The following is a 22,048-nucleotide window of genomic DNA, read 5'->3' as shown; positions in this document are numbered from 1 at the left end:
CTTAGCCCAGGTCTGCACTACACACTTACTTTGGTATAACTATATCGCTCAGGGGTGTTAAAAATCCACCCCCCTGAGTGATATAGTTATATCAACCTTAACCCCTGTGTAGAATGACAGGAGGAAAAAGCAGTACAACATTATTTTTGTCACTAAACTCAGCAGATCTGTCTCTGAATCCAGACTGGGAGCAGATCTATTAAGTAGGAAGATGCATTTTTTACAAAACCGTTCTAGGACCACTCTTTAAGGCTGGCATGTTCAAATAAAGAAGTAAAGCTATGAATAGCCCAATAAAGACAACTGCTAAGGTAAATACCTCAGAAGATCAGCATATTACTAACTGCAGACATGCATTATGAAAAATCTTAACAGGGATGCTGTCAACATAAAGCTAATAAAAAGATTCCTCACCTATGTTACTAAAAACACCAGACATTTGTATTAACACTGAAACAGTTTTAAGAGTCTGATTTATTGTTCACTCTGTGTTGCTTGTTTAAGACTCAGCACTGCCAATAGAATGTTGCTTTAGGCACATGAGTAGTCCCGATAACAAAGCACGTGTGTCAATGTTAGCAGGATTTGGGCCTTGATTTTTGCTCTTCAATAAGCTTAGACAAAGAAACCTAACTAGTCAAGCCCACTGTTGCTTCTACTCACTCTCTGATTGTCATGTGCTAGCAAGAGAGACAAGGTGGGTGAGGTGTTTTTTATTGGATTAGCTTCTGTTGGTGAAAGAGAAAAGCTTTTGAGCTGCAGGGAGCACTCAGGTGTGGGAAAGGTACTCCAAGTGTCACAGCTAAATGCAAGATGAAACAGATTGTTTAGCATAAGTAGTTAGCACATATTCTAAGGGGCCATTCAAGGAGAAGTAGCCTGTTAACACCTCAGCAGTCCTAGAACCAAAAAGGGGGGTTACTGGGTTACAGATAGTTGTAATAAGCCATAAATCTAGTGTTTAGCAAAGTTATGAATTTAAGCACCCAGGCTTGTCTTTTGAAGGTGTACACAGTTCTTTTGAGGATGAGGATTGAGAGGTCAGCTATGCAGTGATTGTTCTGTGAACAGTGTTCGCCCACAAGTGATACGGTGTTTTTGTCTTTTTTCATTTTTCCTGTGAGTTCATTCCAGACTGCAATGATTATCTGGTTTTTTTCACCCACATAGTTCTTGTTGGAGCATTTGATGCAGTACACCACATATTCCAATAGGCATGTGTAGGACTCCTGCATATTGAAGGGGTGTTGTGGGGGGTATTGATCATTGTAGCAGTGGAGATATTGGAGGTTTTGCATCTGTTGTTATGGCAGGGTCTGGTGCTGTTTTGAGTTGGTCTGTGGGGGGAGCTTGCTGCTGCTGAGCTTGTTGAGGTTGGGGGGCTGTTTGAAGGTCAGAAGAGGGGGTTTAGTAAAGGTTTCTTTCAGGATATGGTCCCCATGATAGGCCTCTATACAGGTCAATTGCATCCTGAAAGAGTTAAATACTAAATAATGCTAAAATAGTGCCGCAGATATACCAGAGGGAATTGATTCTTTCCTCTTTTGAAACTTTCAAAAATCGTATCACATGTTTTCTGCACCTGTTGGACAGGCAGCATTGCATGTAGACAATTTCCTGTCAAATAGCAATAATAGAAGATCTCAGGGTGGTATTTTTCAGGAAAGGGCAACTATGTATGCATCTCTCAGATTTCATTTGATTAGATGGAACTCCAGATTAGATCCAGACCAAGAAACAACTTTGCAACCCAGCATATAGTTTATGGTAAATGCATTATTTTTGTATGCCAGCCAGTTACTGTTGGATTTCATTCTACACATGAGCCACTCCTGTTCTATTTTTGGCTGAGTGCTGCTTCACGTGAGGTCTGGGAACATTGCACAAAACACTCCCCCCAGAAAAACCATTCACTGAGGCAGGAAATATTTCAGACAGTCTTCAGGGCCCAATCCTCCTCCTCCAGGAAACCAAACTGCATTTAATTATTGACTTCCAGAGACATAGGACCAATCCAGCCCTTGTTGCATTAAAGTTGATATCTGAATAATTTTATTCTTTAAGTGCCATGCAGAAATTCAGTGGTATCTCTTTTGCTGAAAATATCATAAATTCACTGACTCTTAGTGGGAGTGCACCTGCACAAAGCAGCTGTATTCCGTGATTCTGATACCCTAAATGCCTCATCCTGCAGGCTTTGATGCACATTTAATCTTTAAGCACATGAGTTGTTTCACTGAAGTCAGTGGCTTAATTGGAGCCAGTGTGATTGCTCACATGTGCTTGTAGGATTGGGGCCTAAGAATGCAGCTTGATACTGCACACTTGGAACCTGGTTTTATACCCTTAATTCATTTTGTTCACGTTTTGCAAATCATGATTTCGTTGCAGACAATGAGACAACACTGGTCGATTACCCCTGCTTTTTCAAATCAGCTTCATCTTCTGGTTCATTTGTGCTAGCATAAAGCTGCTGTGTTTGGGATTCCAATACCCTAGGGCTTATTGCCCTGATCCAAAGCCCACTGATGTCAGCAAGTCTTTCTTATGGGTTTCAAAGAGCCTCACAAACTCCTTTGTTTCACTGTAAAAATATATGTTTATAATATTTCCATGCCTGTGTTTTTAATCTCCCTCTTCTTTTCATCTTTTAAAAATATAAGCTAAACCTTGGACCTTAATTGCTATCCCCTCGACATTCACTTATTCAGGCATTAAATCTAACCTAAACCCTGACTGGAACCACATAATGATTTGCATCTGGCCATTAGTATTTCAGTCCTGCAATTTACAGTCTATTGGATGATGCTGCAGATGTGACTCAAAGCTCTTTAATTTAGACTGAGCAGGGGTGGATTGGGCGTCCAAGTGCCTGGGTTCTATTCTTGGTTTGTCTCTGGTTTGTGTATCTTGGATAAGTCACTTAAAAGGAGCTGATTAGGTGAGGTGCTGAGCACCACAGATGTTATTGACTTTTGTTAGAATTGGGGGTGCTCAGAAGCTGTAAAAATCTGCTTCCCAGTTTCCCTGTCTCAAAGGTATGTTGTGGAGATTAATTAATTCATGTCTCTCATGCATTTTCCTTGGAGGACAGGTTCTGGGGACTTACACAGTGTTACTATTCCTTCTCAGACAATAGATATTGTTGCATAAGCCATCTGAATTGGTGCTGGCACTAATTATAATAACAGAGCAAATGTTTTGGATTATTGAAGTGTTAAACCTCAGGCTCAGGGAAAAGCAAGAATGATCTCTTTTTAAAACCCAGGGACTAAATTCATCCCTGGGGGAATGCCACCAAAATCAAATTGCCAACTCCCATTGCCTTCACTGGGGCCAGAATTTCACTCTAGGATTTTCTATTGCACAGCACTGTCTCCCAGTGGCATATGGTCAATGTCTGGTGGCTTTTGAAACTCTAGATTATTGATCTAAGTACTGTAAACTCCATTTGTCCATCAGGAAAAGCCTTCCTGCAATGGACTGCATTAGAAACCCCTTGTGAAAGTTCTGACACCATCTATTCCAGGGGTCAGCAACCTTTCAGCAGTGGTGTGCCAAGTCTTCATTTATTCACTCTAATTTAAGGTTTCGCGTGCCAGTAATACATTTTATTGTTTTTAGAAGGTCTCTTTCTATGAGTCTATAATATATAACTAAACTAAACTACACCTCTACCCCAATAAAACGCTGTTCTCGGGAGCCAAAAAATCTTACCATGTTATAGGTGAAACTGCGTTATATTGAATTTGCTTTGATCTGCCAGAACGTGCAGCCACACACCCCCAGAGCTCTGCTTTGCCGCGTTATATCCAAATTCGTGTTATATCAGGTCACGTTATATTGGGGTAGAAGTGTATTGTTGTATGTAAAGTAAATAAAATTTAAAATGTTTAAGAAGCTTCATTTAAAATTAAATTAAAATTCAGAGCCCCCCCCCCCTGGTCTGGTGGCGAGGACCCGGGCAGTGTGAGTGCCATTAAAAATCAGCTCGCGTGCCGCCTTTGGCACACGTGCCATAGGTTACCTACTCTGATCTATTCAGTGGGATGCTTTCTATGTCCCTGAAATTAACCTCCTCTCTGTATCCTGAGAAATCATCCCTGCCTGGGATCAAAACCATACTTGTCAAGAGCAAACATTTAGCCTTTGGAATGTACCAGATTGCACAAAGAAGGAAATTGTTAAAAAAAAATCCCGGGAGCGTAAAACCCCCTTACAAGGTTTTTGCTTCCCCCTCAGTTATGCCAGCAGAACACTGTGCTGTTCTATTAACATACAGTGAGCAGATCCTCAGCTGCCGTAGACCGGCATAGCTGCACTGAAATCAAGGAGCTCTGCCAGTTTACACCAGCTGTGAATCTGGCTCAACATATCTGTCAGGAACAAGGTTCCATCAAAGTCCATCTCAGCATCAGTTTACCCAGTATTGCTGCCTCCCTGCTTGGTAATACAGTAAACCTGTTTTAGGCTTCCCAGTCCCTCCCTCCCTCTCCTCCATGCAACCCCTGGTACTAAGGGAGTTATGTGACATGTGCTATACAGATTATACCATAAGATAGCCTTTGCCCCAGAAAGCTCTACATGACAAGCAGGACATGACAGGAGGACAGAATCGACTAATAGGGTAGGAGGATGAGATCACAGAACTCACAGAACTGAACTCAAAAGCAGAAGTCAGAGCTCATCAATTGCTAGAAGATCCTCAAAATTTCTTCACAGTCCAAAGTCATGCTGAGTTTGTCAGGCCCTTTCCATCAGTCTCTTCCCACTCCTCCCCCATAATTCCTATGCTGCCTCCTTAAACTGATGTTCTACTGAAATCAGGTATGTCTGGTAATACAAGAGGTACATTCCTGTGGTATATACATGTCCCTCATACATTTGGCAGTAATCAGCTTATTAAAGTAGGTCAACATAAATGGAACAACATAAATGCTCAGCCCTCTGCAGTAGCTGAAAAGGCTAAAGATGAACAATTTCTTTGCTTGTGGCTTTAAATTGTCCAAAGTGGGATAGACCCTGGAGGCAGCTGTTTACAGCTGTGTTGTCAAGTGGGACTAAGGTTGGGAGGGTAATCAAGAGAGTGAGGAAGGTTTCAAGTGGCTCATTTCATAACAAAGAGACTTTTGTATTGCAAGGGGAAGAAGCTGGGTGACTGTCTGACTTTATAAATATGCCTTAAATGTTTTGTTTGCAGAGGTATTTTAACTGGGTTGGTCACAGGATATGAGAAAGTCAAGGTGGGTGAGGTAATATCTTTTATTGGACCAACTTCTGTTGGTGAAAGAAACAAGTTTTCAAGCTACACAGAGCTTAGACCTGAAAAAGAGCTCTATGTAGCTCAAAACCTTGTCTCTTTCACCAACAGAAGTCCAATAAAAGATATTACTTCACCCACCTTATCTCTCTTGGTTAGTGTAAGGAGAAAAGGGTGAAACTGCACGAATGTGCTCACATGGCTGTTGAAAGGGAAAACACAAAGTTCCTTGTGCTACCAGTGTTCTCACAAGCCCTGTTGTGTGTTATGGTGTGAATGGCAGTGACAAATTATTCCAGAATAATATGCTGTGAATGGCAGTGACAGAGGTTATTCCAGAATAATATGCAGACCAGGAGTGTAAATGTCTCTAAAAATTACTTGGAAGGAATTTAATGCTTGTGAAAAGTGCTGGATGCTGATGTGTTCTGTTTAATCACAGAACAAATAGTGATAGGACAAGATTCCTTCATGCTACCCAGCCAACACACCACACCCTTCTCCCAAAACAATCACCTTACTGTGCAAGAGAGGAATCCAATGTCTGGGGCCTATTCAATTACTGGCTTCTCTGCTGAAGCTTTCAGAGTAGCAGCCGTATTAGTCTGTGAGTAGCAGCCGTATTAGTCTGTATCCGCAAATAGAACAGGAGTACTTGTGGCACCCTGGAGGCTTATTTGAGCATAAGCTTTCATGATCAGTCATCAATGTAGCGCAAATAGAGTAGGAGTGTTAGGAAGCGTTGTTCTAAGTCAGCCATAAAAATATTGGCATACTGTGGGGCCATGTGGGTACCCATAGCAGTGCCGCTGATTTGAAGGTGCACATTTCCCCCCCTCCTACAGTTCCTCACATCTCCTTGTCAATTGCTGGAAATGGGCCATTTTCATTACCATTATAAACAGTTCTTTTTCTCTCCTGTTGATAATAGCTCACCTTAACTGATCACTATCCTTATAGTGTATATGGTAACACCCATTGTTTCATGTTCTCTGTGTGTATATATATATCTTCCTACTGTATTTTCCACTACTGCATCCGATGAAATGGGCTGTAGCCCCCGAAAGCTTATGCTCAAATAAATTTGTTAGTCTCTAAGATGCCACAAGTACTCCTGTTCTTTCTGCTGAGGCTGGCAGTGTGATGTGAACAATGGGAAATGGACTGAGATTCACAAAATGTATCGGCACACTGAGCAGCTATCGGATGGTAAACAGAAATCTTCAATACACTGACTAAATAAAGCATTCCTCTTCCAGGCGGATAATGTATCACTGTGAAAGATTAGCAGCAAATAACAAGAAGATGTATGATGCTAAACACAATTCAGTGAATCTTAGCAAAGCCATGAAGCTATTACAAGGATGGATTTACTGAGAGGATGTATCCCCCTCTCTATACTTCCAGCAGGTTCAGGGTATACTGTAGCTGCACATTTAGTAAAGTTCTTTGTTTCTGTGTCTCTGGCATCCCAAGCTGTATACCCCAGTGGGTCACAAGTGGAAGGGGCATGAAGCAAGGAGGAAATTCTCCATTACTTGGCATTTTTAAATTACCACTGGATGTCTTTAGGAAAGACAACCACAGATGGCTGGGCTGGATGTAGGAATTACTGGGTGACAGTCTCTGGTCTGTGCTATGCATGTAGGAGGTCAGCCTGGATGATTAGAATAGTCCTCTCTGACCTTTTTTATGGGCCAGCTTCTCATTAACAATCTGGCCTTTTTAAGCCACTCAGGTGGCACAAAGGGGCCAGAATCTGACCATAAACAACATGTGGAAAGTTCTCCTTTAGAGGGGAAAGTGTCTCTGGATAAATTGGTGGACTGGTTACTTTGCCAGCCGCTCCCATGCCTCCTGGCTTAGGCAGGATGTTAAGGGAGGGAGGAGGTGTGCCAGGGGCAAGCGCGTTGTGCAGTATAGTATAGTATAGTGTAACAGAGCTCTCCCAGTGCTCCATTGGTGTAAGTTAGAGTAGCCTAAAAGCTGCTCTAACTTATGCCAGAACCAGACTGACACAGAATCAGAGTTTCATAATGGACACACAGAGCTCAGACACTGTGGAAAACTGAGCCCTATTAATCTCAGAAAACGTGCCATACAGACCAGAGTCCGATACCAATGTAGATATGGAGTAACTCCACTGACTTAAACAGAGTTAATATGACACAATTTATATCAGACTCAGGCCCCACATATCTTTTATTTATAGGTCCCGTGCATGTACTGATTCATGATGGGCATGAATTGACAAGAGACCATGGAATACAAACCCTTCATGAACCACATTCCAAGGTGCTGGGCAGAGAAAACCCCCACAATCCAGCTGAAATGAACATGTGAACTAGAAATAACACAGAGGAGGGAACTAAGTTTTCAAACTAGCAGATTGAAGATCACTAGTACAAATATCACAGCAAATCCTGAAGTCCTTGGTTATACAGCTGAATTACTTTACTCCTGTAAGTAAGCCCATTACTGACATTAATGTTTGCAGGATCAGGCCTTACTCATTTTTTCTTGTTCATCATTGGGCAACACTCACTGTATACTGGGAAGTATAAGGCTGAAGGTACTGATCCAAAGCCTGTTTGAAGTCACTGGGAAAGTTTCCTCAGATTTCCAGTGGGCTTCAGATAAGGCCTTAGATGTGTCTGTGAATAGCACATGCAGTCTCAATAGCTACAGTTGATTAAAAAATACATGATGCTGTTTAAGAACCTAGAAGGGCTGTATGATGGGTCCAGTGGCTGGTGCAAGGGTGTGGGAGCCAGGACTCCTGGTTTCTAACCCTGGCTTCATCACTGAGTTGCTGTGTGACCTTAAGCAAGTTGTTTTATCTTTCTGTACCCCAGGTATCCCATCTCTAAGGAAAAAAACCAGGGATAATGATCTAAGGGCTTTTCTGTACATGAAAGTTGTTCTGCATTAAGGCAGGGTGTGAATTCAAAGTGGAGTAGCTATTCCAGGGGTTAGCAACCTTTCAGAAGTGCTGTGCTGAGTCTTCGTTTATTCACTCTAATTTAAGGTTTTGCGTACCAGTCATACATTTGAATGTTTTTAGAAGGTCTCTTTCTATAAGTCTATAATATATAACTAAACTGTTGTTGTATGTAAAGTAAATAAGGTTTTTAAAATGTTTAAGAAGCTTCATTTAAAATTAAATTAAAGTGCAAAGCCCCTTGGACCAGTGGCCAGGACCCAGGCAGTGTGAGTGCCACTGAAAATCAGCTCATGTGCTGCCTTCAGCACGCGTGCCATAGGTTGCCTACCCCTGAGCTATGCTTTGACTTTTATAAAGCACATTGCTATTTGTGGATGACAATTGGTATAATACATGCTAAGTATTGCTAGGGTGACCAGATAGTAAGTGTGAAAAATCAGGACAGGGGGTGAGGGGTGTAGGCAGCTATATAAGAAAAAGCCCTGAATATCAGGACTGTCCCTATAGAATCAGGACATCTGGTCACCCTAATTATTGCTATGATTATCATCCAACATCTGGCAAGGATGGAGTTAAAAGCTCATCCCCAGCATAAGAGCTGTAGCAGGTGTTGGCCCTCTTTGCTGATGAACGGTCACATGGCTGGGTTCAGCTAAAACTGCTAGCCTCATAGGGCAGAGCCCATGGGCCTCTGGGAAGATCTAAACAATTGCTAGTGTACTAGGAGCTGCCTGAGCTATTAAACTTCTCCAGTAGTTGGATTTGGGGTGGAATTGTTTTCCCACTACAAAGGACAATACTAAGGTGCATCTACCAATAAGAGTGTAAATCACAGAAGTTTGACTGTTTTTATAACCACTAGGACACCTGACTGTGAAATGTATATTCTGAGCTAAAATAAGACCTGATACTGCAGTCTCTTACATGTGAGTGGATCCCCCACCTCCATGATGACCCTGTGGAAATCAGTGGGGCTCTGCACAAGTGTTATGTTAGGGGAGAGAGGAGGAGTGCCAGGGGCAGGAGCATGGTGGAGCTGAGCTCTGGTAATTCTTCACTCCTCTCTAGAATTACCTTGGCTCTGGACTTTGTAGGATTGAGGCTCAAATATTTTTCTTATCTGGCATGTGCACTGTGGGGTTTCACTTTTGCCATTGGCTGGTCATGACCACTAGATTTAGTTCCCAGTCCTGAAAAGATTTCACTGGGTTCTACCTGGATAGTTCCTTCTGTAAGATCAGGCCTTTATTTATTGCAGGGTAGTGTGGGGCTGTAGCATTGACTCTGATGGGATATAATTTGCTTTCATTTATATATTTTTAGAAAAAACAATGATGCATTTCTTTATTGGGGAAAGAAAATGCACATGAAGGATGACTTGAGCTTTCTCAGGAAGGTGATGTCGCTTGTGCAAACAGGTAAGTGGCAGTGTTGATGGGGGAAACTCTGGTCAGTTAACTCCAGCACTTGTGCTGGAGTTGTATGTGCACTTCCCTGTTGTTTTTCCTCTGTTAACTATTTATTCAATCTATGCACTGAGCATCGTTCAGTAAGGAACTGGGGCCAGTTCCAAGACTAGGGTGTACGGTATTTGTGCAGTTTTCATATGCCCATCTCTTGTGTGCATGAAAGGTATTTGCATAGTTATCTAATGTATGTTAGGGTCATTTGAAAAACCCTTTTGTCTTGTTTCCCTTCAGTCATCAATCATCCTCTCCCCTCTACTTCCAACATGTAGCAGAGGGGCACACGAGGAATTAAAATAGAATGGGCAGGGCCAAGAAAAACATTTGCTTTAGAGAAATGCGTCACTTAAATTTACAAGACAAAAGGAGTTTGCATGGAGCCAGGGTGAAAAGCTGGACTTGTCAATAACACTATTGCTTGCTTCTCTGAGCAGTTACAGATGGCTGAAAGATGGTGTCACTTAAACAGTAAAGCAGTGGCATTGTGGCTTGGGGGTGTGTGTAGAAGGTAGCAAAACGAAGGTGTGATGGAAAATAACTAACAATAAAATTCTTATCTGCTTGGGATCCCCCAAACCTGTTCTGCTACTTAAGATTCTTGACATTGTGCCTAATCCTCAACATGCCATTTCAAAAGGTAAACCTTGAAACAGGCCAAGCAAAGCAGCTCTTTCATCTCTGAAGTGTTCGCTGCCAGGCAAATTTGACTCCCTTAGCTGCTGTGTTGCTAGTGTTCCCATGCTATTGAGATCTTTTCAGATGGAAGCATTGAAAAGATAGAAGGTACAGATACACCAGTGCAAGTCAGGAGTAATTCCACTGTATGAATGGAGTTACACCAGTGTAAAACAGCTGCAAAATGAGAATTAAGCCAAATCACTTTTTGGAGGGGACTGAATCGATGGGTCTGATTCTCCATTAGCCTGCCCTTTGTTCACTTACGTACAGCAGCGCAAAATGGTACCATTCTGATGTAGCAGTGTTTTACACCGACTGTGCACTGGTATAAATCTCTATATAAGGTGCGGGTCAATAGAAAATCAAGCCATGGAACTTCCTGGTTCCACTAAATGGTGGTTTCTCAGGCAACTTTTAGACTAACCCTAAACATGTGTATTTACAAAAAGTACAGCAGGAGGATTCATTGTTTGCTTCTCATAGGTGTCCTGTAGTTCCTCTAAAAACAAAGCGTGTTATCTGATTAATTTGCCATGCAATAGAAGTGGGAAATTGGATGAGATTGTTAAAGCCAGTTTCATGCTCCAGAGTGCTGAGATGTTGGTTGGTTGACCTTTGAACCGTTGCTGTTTAGAATGAATGCAAAGCCTATTATTTATTATTAACCCTTTTATTGCACTAGGGCTAGCGTCCATCCAGGACAGGGCTTCATAGTGCCAGGCACTGTGCAAACATATTTGTTACAGTCTAGCAAATAGTCCTTAAAACTTACAGTCCATACACAACATTATTCGTTTATATTACCATAGCATGTAGGATCCCTAAACATGGATCAGGACCCCATTGTGCTAGGTGCTGTACAAACACAGAAGAAAAAGACAGTCCCGGCCCCAGAGAGTTTACAGCTGAAGTATAAGCCAGCAGATGGATACCTGTGAGGAAACAATGAGACAGTATTGGTCAGCATGATAGGCAGCTCTCCAAGCATACCAGCAGCCTAATCATTGCTAAGTTTTATAGGCATCACAGGAAAGGAGAGTTTTAAGGAGGAGGATGAGTTAGCTTTGCAGAATGTACTTGACAGCGCTTTAGCATGATCACTGATAATGAAAACACTGCCGCCTTTACTCATTTAAAAAAATACTGATAGTGTGCTGTATACTTATGACGTGGTTTTTGGCCACTGGATGTACTTTTGCTTTGTGACTAAGAAGAAGGAGATCAGTATACCTGTGGTAAGTCTGTAACCTCCTCCACCCAACCAACTGATTTTTGTTCTTAATTTTCATACATAAACGCCACTTCATTATAACTAGTCCCAATAGGCAGAGTGCTGAGGTGACTGATGCAGTGTTTGGGAGAGCGAAGATGATGGATGACCTCTGGTTTTGTATCTGAGAACATCCATGTCCTGTTGCTTAATTATGGTATTGCTCTCCGTGTGGTAGATAGAATTTTTTACATTTCTTCTGTTGGAGATGAGGGGGGAGTTTGGCATGGGATTCACCCATCCTTTCCCCACGACCAAGGCCCCACTTTGCTGGTGACTTTCTTTCAAGACGTGCAGGACAGGATTCCCTTAAAAGTCCTTCCATGTGGTTCCTATGACTTCAAGGGCTGAGAGTCAGATTTTTTTTTTTCCAAAGGTGCTAAGTGCCTAAAATTTCATTTGAGCTGTAGATGCTCAGCACTTTTGAAAATCAAACCAGTTTACCCACAACTGTGGGGCTGCACCTAAACCCCAGACCCAAACATCCCCTGAACTTTGGGGAAGCTTGAACTTGGTCCATAACTCTATGCCATTGGCCTATCTCCACTTTTATTTGTTTTCATTTAACTTTTCCTTCCTTCAGGTTCCCCAATCACCCATTGCCTCTGCACACTAGCATTGCAGGCTGCATGTGATTGCTGCTCAGAAGTACTGTCTTAAAATAATCCTTTTGACAACCCCTAATTACTTCCAAGAAAAATTGCATCCAAAATGTACCCGCTGTCTCTCTCCAAGTTTAAATTGGTGCTCTGAGCTATCCCTTCAACTCCTTCCAGTGATTGGTGCATGGGTCATTGCACAAAAACAGAACTGCTGTTATCCTGGGATACACTTGAAGCACTTTCCTTTACACCTAACAATGTTGAAAGGGATTGTTTAAAGTGAGTGAATTTAAACTGTATCCAGCCAACTGGACAAGCATGTGACAAAATTCTAATAAATAAAAGTTTACTGATGTGTGCAGTATAATTTATTTTCCACAGTTCAGCCACTTCTTGTGGTGATTTTTTTTTAGTCATCTTATAGCCTTAACTGTTGAGCTTATCATTCATTCTGAGTCTATAATAAACCTCCTATAAAGGCTGTGTGTGGCAGTGGTCCAGATCCGCCTCAAGTGTAAATTGACACTAGCACCATTGACTCTTTGTGAGCTATGACAGTTCAAACAAGTTGAGGGTTTGGTCCAATATGTTTATTTACCTGCAGATAAGTGGCCGTTGTTGTGGATCTGTGGTTCAGTTCTTAATGGCACTTCATTGTGGCTACCTAATATCAAAAATAGACTTTTTTTTCCCCCAGAATGGCTGAGCAGAGCCTGGGTGTTTCAGAGGATTGGTAATAGGTTAAAAACTTCTGCTGTATGTATCACTATCTTGAATCCAGTGATGGTCAGATGTGTGTGTTAGAGAATCAAAGCAATACTGTACGTAGTCCTTGGCCCTACAGTTCACAAGCCACTCATGACTGGGTAGTGGGAATAGAACAGCTAAGATAACTTGGCTAATAGTATAGTTGGTGTGAGTTGCGTTGTGCAGCCCATAGCTGTAGAGGCTGGGATTGAAGCTGCAGGTGCACCGGAACTGCAAAGCCAGTGCATCTCCTTATTGTAGAATATCTATGCAGCCCTTGAGTGAGGGCATGGTCTAGGGTGGAGGTATGGCAAAAGCATTCTGCCCTTTAGTTGTACTAGGATTCTGGATGGTTCCATAGGGTTGTCATAACAACATAGCTTAGAGACCCCTGGGACTGCTCTAGCTTATGCTGGGAAATTCCCTGGTAGCTGGCTGGCTTCCAGAATCTGGTGTTAGTAGGAAAAAGGCTGGTCCTGGATGGCCCAGTGGTTAGCACACTAGTTTCGGGCTTGAGAAACCTAGGTTCAAGTCCCTGCTCTTCCACAGACTTCCTGTGTGATCTTGGGTCAGCTACTTAGAACTCTCAGCCTCAGTTCCCCATCTGAAAATTGGAATTAAAGAGCACTTCCCTACCTCTAAGGAGTGTTGTGATGATAGATCCATTGAAGATTGTGAGGTAATGCGGACCATGTGAGTACGATAGAAGAATGTGGGAAAGGTGATGCCACACATCCTCAGTTCCTGCTGAGCTCAGAATGTAGTCCTTAATGGGTAGAGAAATAATGATGTGAGCACAGGGATCTGGGATCTCCTGGGTCTGAGGCTGCCCCTCGGCATAACCTATATAAGTGCTAACCAGTAGTAACACACTACAGGGTTTATTCTGGGTCTTGCATACATATTGGAGTTGGTGACATGCAGTGTTCATAGCTCATCAACTCTATATACCACGGGTGGGATTTCTAAAGGAGCCTAAGGGCTTGTATATATGGAGAATTTGCACAGAGCATGCTGGTGTGTAGGCTGAAAGCACTCCACGTGCACTAACTGGCCGTGTGGACCGTGCTACCACACTACAAGTTCTGAACAGCAGAAGATCAAAGTGCACTACAGAACTTCTAGTGCACAGTAGCAAGGTCCACAGGGCCAGTTAGTGCATGGCAGGCTGATGTGCAGTAGATTTCCATCCCAGAATGCTGTGAACTCTCCATATGGACAAGCCCTAAATCATGTAGAATTTTCAATGGGAAAATCCTCCTGAGTCACAAAAGTGTTTGACCCTTACAGTATGAATCTTACCCACTCTACAGTAACAAGCTAGACTGCATGTACAATGTGAGAATGGGGAAAACATCATTTGCAAAGTTTGATATTTACAGAATCTGGAAACCCCCGGAAAGTGCCTGCATCACTGCATTTTGGTTATTTATTTTAAACATGCTCGTCTAGTTTCTGGCTTGTTTGGCTATACCTCATTAATACTGTTTTCTCTGTAAGACTCTTTCTGTAAGTCATTAAACTTTGACTAGTTAGCATAGGGCAAAGTCTTGCAACTTGACTTGTGATCTGGTGTTCAGTTTGGTATTAATTCTTTAGCAGAATCTACCAATGTATCATTCAGTACAGAAGCTAGGTGATTCTTGCACTGTTTTACACCTTAGCAACAAACTCCCATTCAAGTCTTACATATCATTAATTGAAGTTATTTACTGGAAGTCAGAATATCATAACCTTTCATGCATCCACTGTGACTACTGGTGACCAAAATGGTTATATCTTGATAGCCCCATTGGAACATATAGTAGCCCAAATGAATTAGGGAGAGCAGTATCTTGTCAGTTTGTACACTTCCTGAACCAGCATTGGCAGTTTTGTAGACTTTTCTTCTCATAAATTTCTATAGCCAAATAACTGCTTAATAATTTGCATTGCTGTGTAGATCCCTATATGTGAGGATCTTGAAGTGTTTTCCAAACACTAAGTCTCACAATACCCCAGGTAAGTAGGTATTTTCCATGTGTTACAGATGGGGGAAGAGAGGTAAGAAAGAATGAAGTAATTTACCCAAGGTCACATTGCAAGCCAATGGTAGAGCCAGAAATAGAAACCGGAGTTCTGTCATCCTACCCCATCCTAACCTCTGGCCTTGGACTGGATTTCCCCACTGTGTAATAATTAAAGAGTTTCTGATTTCCTGCTCCCCTCTCATCCCAAACTTTCTCTCAAACTGTGTATTCCAGGAATAGTAATGGTACGAATGTTCTGAAAGCTCTTTTCATAACAGGTGACTGGCAGGAGGGGACTTATCATAAGTTACATAGGCATGTGTCCAATGAAGGTGCTAAATATATCTTAAAAGATTTTGCTCTCCCCAGCTCACTACATATTGGGCTCTCTGCTACCAGTAAGTTTGACCTAAGGGGGTCTCCATACTCATGGGGGGTCATCACAACAAATACAGCAATCTGGCACTACAGTTCCCTTCTCCTGAACTAAGAATGTAAATCTTCAGTACTCGTCATCTCTTGTGAAGCTCAGCTCACCAGTCAGAGTGGGTGAAAGTCAAGCGGAAACTTGGTACCTTCTATTTACCTCTGTGAAAAGAGGCCACATTAGATTTTTATGTTTTTGATGTCAAACTGTCTCTGACTGCAAATATTTCTATGTACATGTATTTTTTTTTTTTATAAACCCAACTGGGAAATCAAGTTTGTGACATCTAGATAGGTTAAAATTACAGAGACATTAATGTGCTTGCCCTTTAAATGAATAGATTTAATCTTTCTCATACCCAAAGAACAAGGAGCTATCCAATAACATTTCCTCTTATCAGTTTTAAAATATACTGCTTGTTAGTCATCCCCTAACCACTGATGTTTCATGCAGGGCACATGTCAATGCATGATTGTCTCATATTGGGAAATGATACCATCCTCTGCAGCATCTGCTACTGTCAGAGACAGGATCTGAGGCTAGATGGATCGTTGGTCTGACGTAGAATAGCTGTTTAAACAGGGCTTTATACTAAGAACTTTCAATGTGGCTGAATGAACTTGACCCAATAATACACATGGCATTTCCAAGTCATATGGCTAAGTGCTGACACATGGATGGCTTTAGTTACTGATGAAGTGTCAAGAACAAAGAGGAACCTCAGGCCTTATATTTTTTCATTTATATCTTGGCTGTAACCTGAGCTAACGCTGGGAAAGTTCATTTCTTATTTTTAATGCCGTCTGTGACTTTGGAGACCTAATAACTTTACAATATGCCAAGCCCTCAAATGAACATTCACTTTCCTAACAATTAGCTCTGTGCCTTAAAGTTTAAGTAGGGTCCAGGGAGCATTTCAAGCATTTGGATGCAATAAACAGTCTTCTGTAGTAGATTAAATATACACAGGACTAGGAGGCAGGGGACTTGAGTTCTAATCCCAACTCTGACACAGGCTTTCTGAATGGCCCAGCCCAAATTGCACACAGCCTCTTCCCAGGAAGTGCTGACCCCTCACCAAAGTCCCACTGAAGCCAGGGGGAATTGAGGGTGCACAGCAGCTGGGCTGGATGAGGTCTTCAACGTCTTTCTGTTCCCCCATGTGTAAAACTGAGAGGGCTGCTTATCTCCCCTTTAGCATGGAGTGTGGTGAGGATTTATTTTTGTTTGTCAATGTCAAGCACTGTGACCATGAGACACGCTGTGTGTTCACTAGACTATATGTTCTTAAAATTCCCACCTTTTGTCTATCCAGCTCAGTTCCCCATTGCTAGCAGCAGTGGGAATCCTAGCATAGAGAGTTGTTCTCGATCCCATGCTCTCTAACTCTTCTTGGAGCAGGTCAAAAGTCAATGATACAATGGGTAAAACACAAAGAAGCTAGAGTGCTGGTGACACCAATTCTCTAGCAGCTTTTGATTACTAGCTACCTAAAACTCTCTCTGTGTGTGAGGGGGCTGGGGGATGGAGCGTGTGTTTTATCTATTTAATCATCATATCTGTGCATGGTGTAACTCTCTTTGCAAAGTGAGTGGCACCAATTAGTATGGGCACTAACCCATACTGACGATTACTACTGGAGTTTTATTGTCCTGAGAGAGAGATGCCAAAGGATCAGTCCCCTGGTTCTTCTCCTACTAAACGTAGTTTAAATCCCTGTGGGGACATCACTCCACCTGAACCTTCCAGTCTTTCTCCCCACTTTTAGAGATGTTTTGAAAGCTACCTCCTCTGACATCTCTAAAAGGATGGAGTTGTGCCATTGAAACAATGCTTCATTCAATGCTAATGAGCATCCAGTCACACACACATGCAGCTGCACCATGAAATATAGGCATGATCCCCACAGCAGCCCTTCGCTACCTGGATTTGAACAATGTCTCTCTGACAAGGACTATCTGTGAATCGTAACCGGATTGTACCAGAGTCATTCTGCTCAGTCTACAAATCTTTCACATGACAGACCTCGCTTCCCCTTCTCTCCTGTTACTGTTTAAATATTTCTTGTCACATGCATGATTTATCAGTGGTGCTGCTACATTTAGTGCAGGCAGGCCTGCTTCCTCACACCAGTTCCCAGTGAGATCACCACGAAGTCGAGACAACTAGGTCAAGCAATGTGGTATATTTCAAATGTAGAGCGCTATGCTTTTCTTACCATAAATCAAGACTTTGTTTTCTCTTTAGATCCTACTTCCCCATCTTGCCATTTGGAAGGTGCCCTGTGAATTGTTAATGGTGTATGCAGTCCAGTTCTGGTTATCAGATATTCCTGTTCACTGAAACAGGATCACGGTTTCCTAACATCTCTTAATTGCTTGGAATTCCCCTGGTTAATGAACTTATCCTCCTGCCTGCCAAACATTCACTTAACTGATCTTGTGCTGTATAATTTATTTTTGTTTCTTCTCTTTGCTGTTCAGAAATGTATTTCCTGAAACCTTCCCCCTTTTGGAGAAAATGTGGTCTATTTGCTTCCGTTCCGTTCTTACTGTTCTTTAGTTGCAGATGATGCTTTTTAACAGCATCTGTTTAACAAACTTCCTGTTGCTATGGGACTGAAGTTCTGACTTTCCCCTTTGGAATTTTTTCCTAGTTGATCAGTTGCTTCTTATGTCTGGCATTCCCCATATGAGAATTCTTTTTCTTCTAATAATGCATGCATCTCAGATATTGAACTTGGAGTCGAGACACCAAGGTGTCTCAGACCTGTTGTGCAATCTTGAGCATGTCATTTAATCTCTCTATGCCTCTGTTTCCCCTGTGAATGTCTGTTTTGTCTACTGGGTATGGCTACACTCACACTTTACAGCGCTGCAACTTTCGCGCTCAGGGGTGTGAAAAAACACCCCCCTGAGCGTTGCAAGATACAGCGCTGTAAAGCGTCAGTGTAATCAGGGCGGCAGTGCTGGGAGCGCAGCTCCAAGTGCTACACGCCACACCCTCAGAGGATGTGGTTTACGTGCAGCGCTGAGAGAGCTCTCTCCCAGCGCTGCCACTCCGACCACACTCACGCTTCAAAGCGCTGCCGCAGCAGCGCTGTGAAATTCCAAGTGTAGCCATAATATATCCTGTTTTTCCTGGTGTGATGCAGCTAGAACTTGGCCCTTCATTAGCTGAAACTCACCCTGGATATTATCACTCTAGTACTGAGGATTTTGCCAAGTGATTACTTTGAAGTGTTTAGACAAGGTAAAGTTGAGGGTAAGATAAAAGAACTGGCTTTGCAGGGCCAGAATGTTTCTATTATTATCAATAATACCCAGCACTGATCTAGCAATTGAAAAGAGAATTCCTGAGTGTGCAATCTAAATGATCCCTACTGGAAAAAGCCGTTTCCAGATGATAAAGGGAATATTTTATTGTGGCCTGAAACTAACAAACAATAAGAGAAGAGATTTCAGCTGTGTTTCAGAATACTCTACATTTAATTGACGTTCTTGGAACTCTTAACTCCTCTTAACTGCAATGCTTTGTATTTGTTTGTTCTAGTTATTACTTGTTCATCCCTAAGCAAGGCTATGTCCAATCCTATGATCAGATCTGCTTTCCTGGGACAGAGATGAAGCGGAACCATAAAAATTATCCTTTCTCTATCAGGGTAGTCAATTGTTTTTTGTCAAAATGCAAATTTCTTGGTCAAGGTATAATCAAGGTCCAGACTCCAGAGACACATTTTTGACACCACCACAATAATAATAATAATAATAAGGATAATAAGTAAATATGCATATTTTGCAGTACATTCAAAAACCTCTGGCAGTTCAGATTTGGCTCATAGTCCGCCTACTACCTCTGCTCTAGATGTTTCTGCCAGAATGACCTGAGGCTGGCAGTCATCAGAATGGGCTGGGAGGTGGAGGCAGAAGGACTCTGCATGAGAAGATTTGGAATGATGTTAGGCGACAAAGAGGTTGCCCTCACTCAGCTATTACTGCCGTCGGAAACAGTCAATGACCACTACAGCCTCAGTATCCAATCTATCAAAAATCTATGGCAATGCCCTATCCTGGGAAGAATTAAGGTGAGAGAATAGGAACTGCAGAAAGGCTCAAACTGTACAGGGTATTGTATGTGAGGTCTATATTTGATTTGTTCCTCTGCCAGGAAACAAATCCATTCTAGAAACAGGTTTCTATGTGCACAATGTTCTGTAGTTTAAAATAGGCTATTGTCTCCTTTGCTTTAGGCTTGTATTTCACAGGCAGGTGCACACCAGTTGAATGAGTACTGCTTATTCCTTTCGTTCCTTTACAGCCTGGTCTTGCCTCTGCTAAAGTTAATGGCAAAATGCTTGTTGAACTAAAAGGGATCAGGATCAGGCCTTTTAATAAGTCTCTGTCAAGTGCAAGCATTAATTTGCATTATAATGTAGCTCTTTGCTGCGATTCCATTTGAGTTGGATTTGTCCATTTTATATGTTGCATCCATCATGAGGACTATTTCTGTTGCAATAAGGAGAACTCTGTGAAGCTTCTCAGTATTAGTCTGTTTATACACTAGATTATTTCTCTGACCTTTTAAACTTCTGACTCCTCTGACAAAGCTCACATCACTTTTGAACTTGTGATATCCTAAAGAGGTTGTGATGCCCATGTCCAGCATTTAAAAGCTTGATGCCTCCACAGCTGATTGGCCCTAATACCTTGGGAAGGCAATGGAATTGATAAATATGCCTATCTCTGAGTGTCACAGCAGAACTACTCAGAAAAATGAAGTCAAAATGTTGGCACAAGGCCCATCTCAGCCTATCTGTATCCCTGCTTGCATCACATGGACTCTCCAGTGTCCAATCAGGTTCTTTCTTGCAAGTGGTATGAGGTTCCTAGAAACAAGCTGTTCTTCTCTTTGTTGTCCCAGCATTTATAGTAAACACACCGTTGTGAATGCCCAGGCCAAGCTGGCATTAATGGAACAGTTCTCCAAGCTGCACTGTCTCAGTGAGGGAAGCTGTTGCCGCAAACACACAAAGGGATTCAGAAACACTAAATGAAAGACTTAGCAGCTATTAATTTGGCTTTCCTAAACAGGACTGAATGACTCTGTTTCACAGCCCTGGTTACGGAAATCCTGGAGCTGCTGAATTACAGGCAGCTTCCCTCCACTCTGGTCTGCTGCAGAGTTTACTACTCCTGGGAGAATTCTGCACCACTATGCGTGTGCAGAATTCATGTTCCCCGCAGATCTTTTTTGTTTCCCTGCAGAAAAAATGACTTTCTGACAAGAAGCAAAGGGAAGCTTGTCACTCTGTCTGAAGCTTTTTGACTTGGCTCATTTCAATGTTTTGTCCTCACTCTGAGGCAGAACTAGGCTGAGATGCTGCATGTATTAGTTAGTGTCATTCTGATAGTTCCATACATTCATTCCTACATAACACAGAGCTCTTGTTTAATTGTTCAAAGACATGTTCAAATTGACCGTTGGAAAACAATACATCTGCAAAAGGGCAATTCTTGCTCTGCCATGGGCCAAATTGCAGTTGTGCTCACAGTTTTGTTTTGTTTCATATGCTGGTAGGGGGATTTGCTTGCCTGATCTAGGCAAGTGAACTGGAATAGTTTTGTATTGTTAATTGGCAGTGTGACCGGTATAGTGCAGGAAATTGCTATTTTGGGAGATCTTACTGTATTAAGTTTATATATCATTGTGGGCCAGGGGTTGTATAATTCTATGGGGGAGGGTGACCACAGTCCAGTGGAGGGTGATGAGGCAAAATTCACTCAAGTTGTAACAGCTCTGGAGAGATACTGCCTCCTAGAGAGGCTCATGTATTCTGGTTCAAACTGGATTCTCTAGAGACCAACAAACAAAGAAAGGACTTTTTAATTAATAGCCCTAGTTTAAACTGACTCAGGGCCACCTTTGTGATCCAGCAAACGGACAGAACTTTCTGTCAGAAGGAGGGTCCCAATTCTTGGCAAAGGGTTGGAAGGACTGACACCTGCCAGAGCCTGAGGTTGGAGTTGGGGTGACTTCTACTAAGATTTTTAGCATGTGCCTGGGTTATTTTATTGTTTTGATTGTGTTTTCTCTGTATTGCTCTTACCATAAGAATAAATGCACTTGCTTAGAGCTGTGTGGTAACTGATGACTGCAAGCCATCATGCTGCTTATAGCCTCTGGAGAGAGAGCAAAGCAGAAACACTGGCCTGGTTAGGCAGTCTGACTTGTTGGGAATAACAGTGTGGGCAGGGAACCGTACAGCCTGGAAAAAACATGGTCAGGAGGAAGAGATGTGGGTTTGTGACGGCTGAGGAGCCAGAAGTCTCAAAGTGGATGCCTTGGCTGGTCTACAGAAGGTGAATATAAGTGCAGTTGCCCTGACCTGTGACAGACAATATAAAGGAGCCTAGGGACTCCAAAGGTGATTGTGTGAAGCATGGTACAAAGACTTAGTAAGAGAGTTCCTGCCCTGACACCTTCCAGTATAAATAGACAAGACAGATAAAAGGTGAGGAAGAGGAAGAACCGTGACCCTCATTTTACAGGTGGGGGCGAGAATCACAGGGAGATTACACAGATTACCTCAGGTCACATCTGGCATCTGTGTCAGAGGCAGGAATTGAATCCCCACATCCTCAGTCC

The 22,048-nt window shown here is 42.3% G+C and overlaps 1 protein-coding gene across 2 annotated transcripts in view; it reads left to right on the top strand.

The window, feature by feature from the left end:
- CALML6 (calmodulin like 6) overlaps positions 1-22,048 on the top strand; it is a 207,150-nt gene that overhangs the window by 83,196 nt on the left and 101,906 nt on the right. For both annotated transcript variants that reach the window (XM_075060266.1, XM_075060267.1), the window contains exon 7: positions 9,528-9,622. In XM_075060266.1, coding sequence (XP_074916367.1) covers positions 9,528-9,574 — 47 coding nt within the window. In that variant the 3' untranslated portion in view covers positions 9,575-9,622. The remainder of the gene's footprint in view (positions 1-9,527; positions 9,623-22,048) is intronic.

Source organism: Chelonoidis abingdonii, chromosome 23, assembly GCF_003597395.2.
Source record: "Chelonoidis abingdonii isolate Lonesome George chromosome 23, CheloAbing_2.0, whole genome shotgun sequence".
Taxonomy (NCBI): Eukaryota; Metazoa; Chordata; order Testudines; family Testudinidae; genus Chelonoidis; species Chelonoidis abingdonii.
Note: the sequence above shows the minus strand (reverse complement) of the source record. Positions and strands in the feature narration are given on the sequence as shown.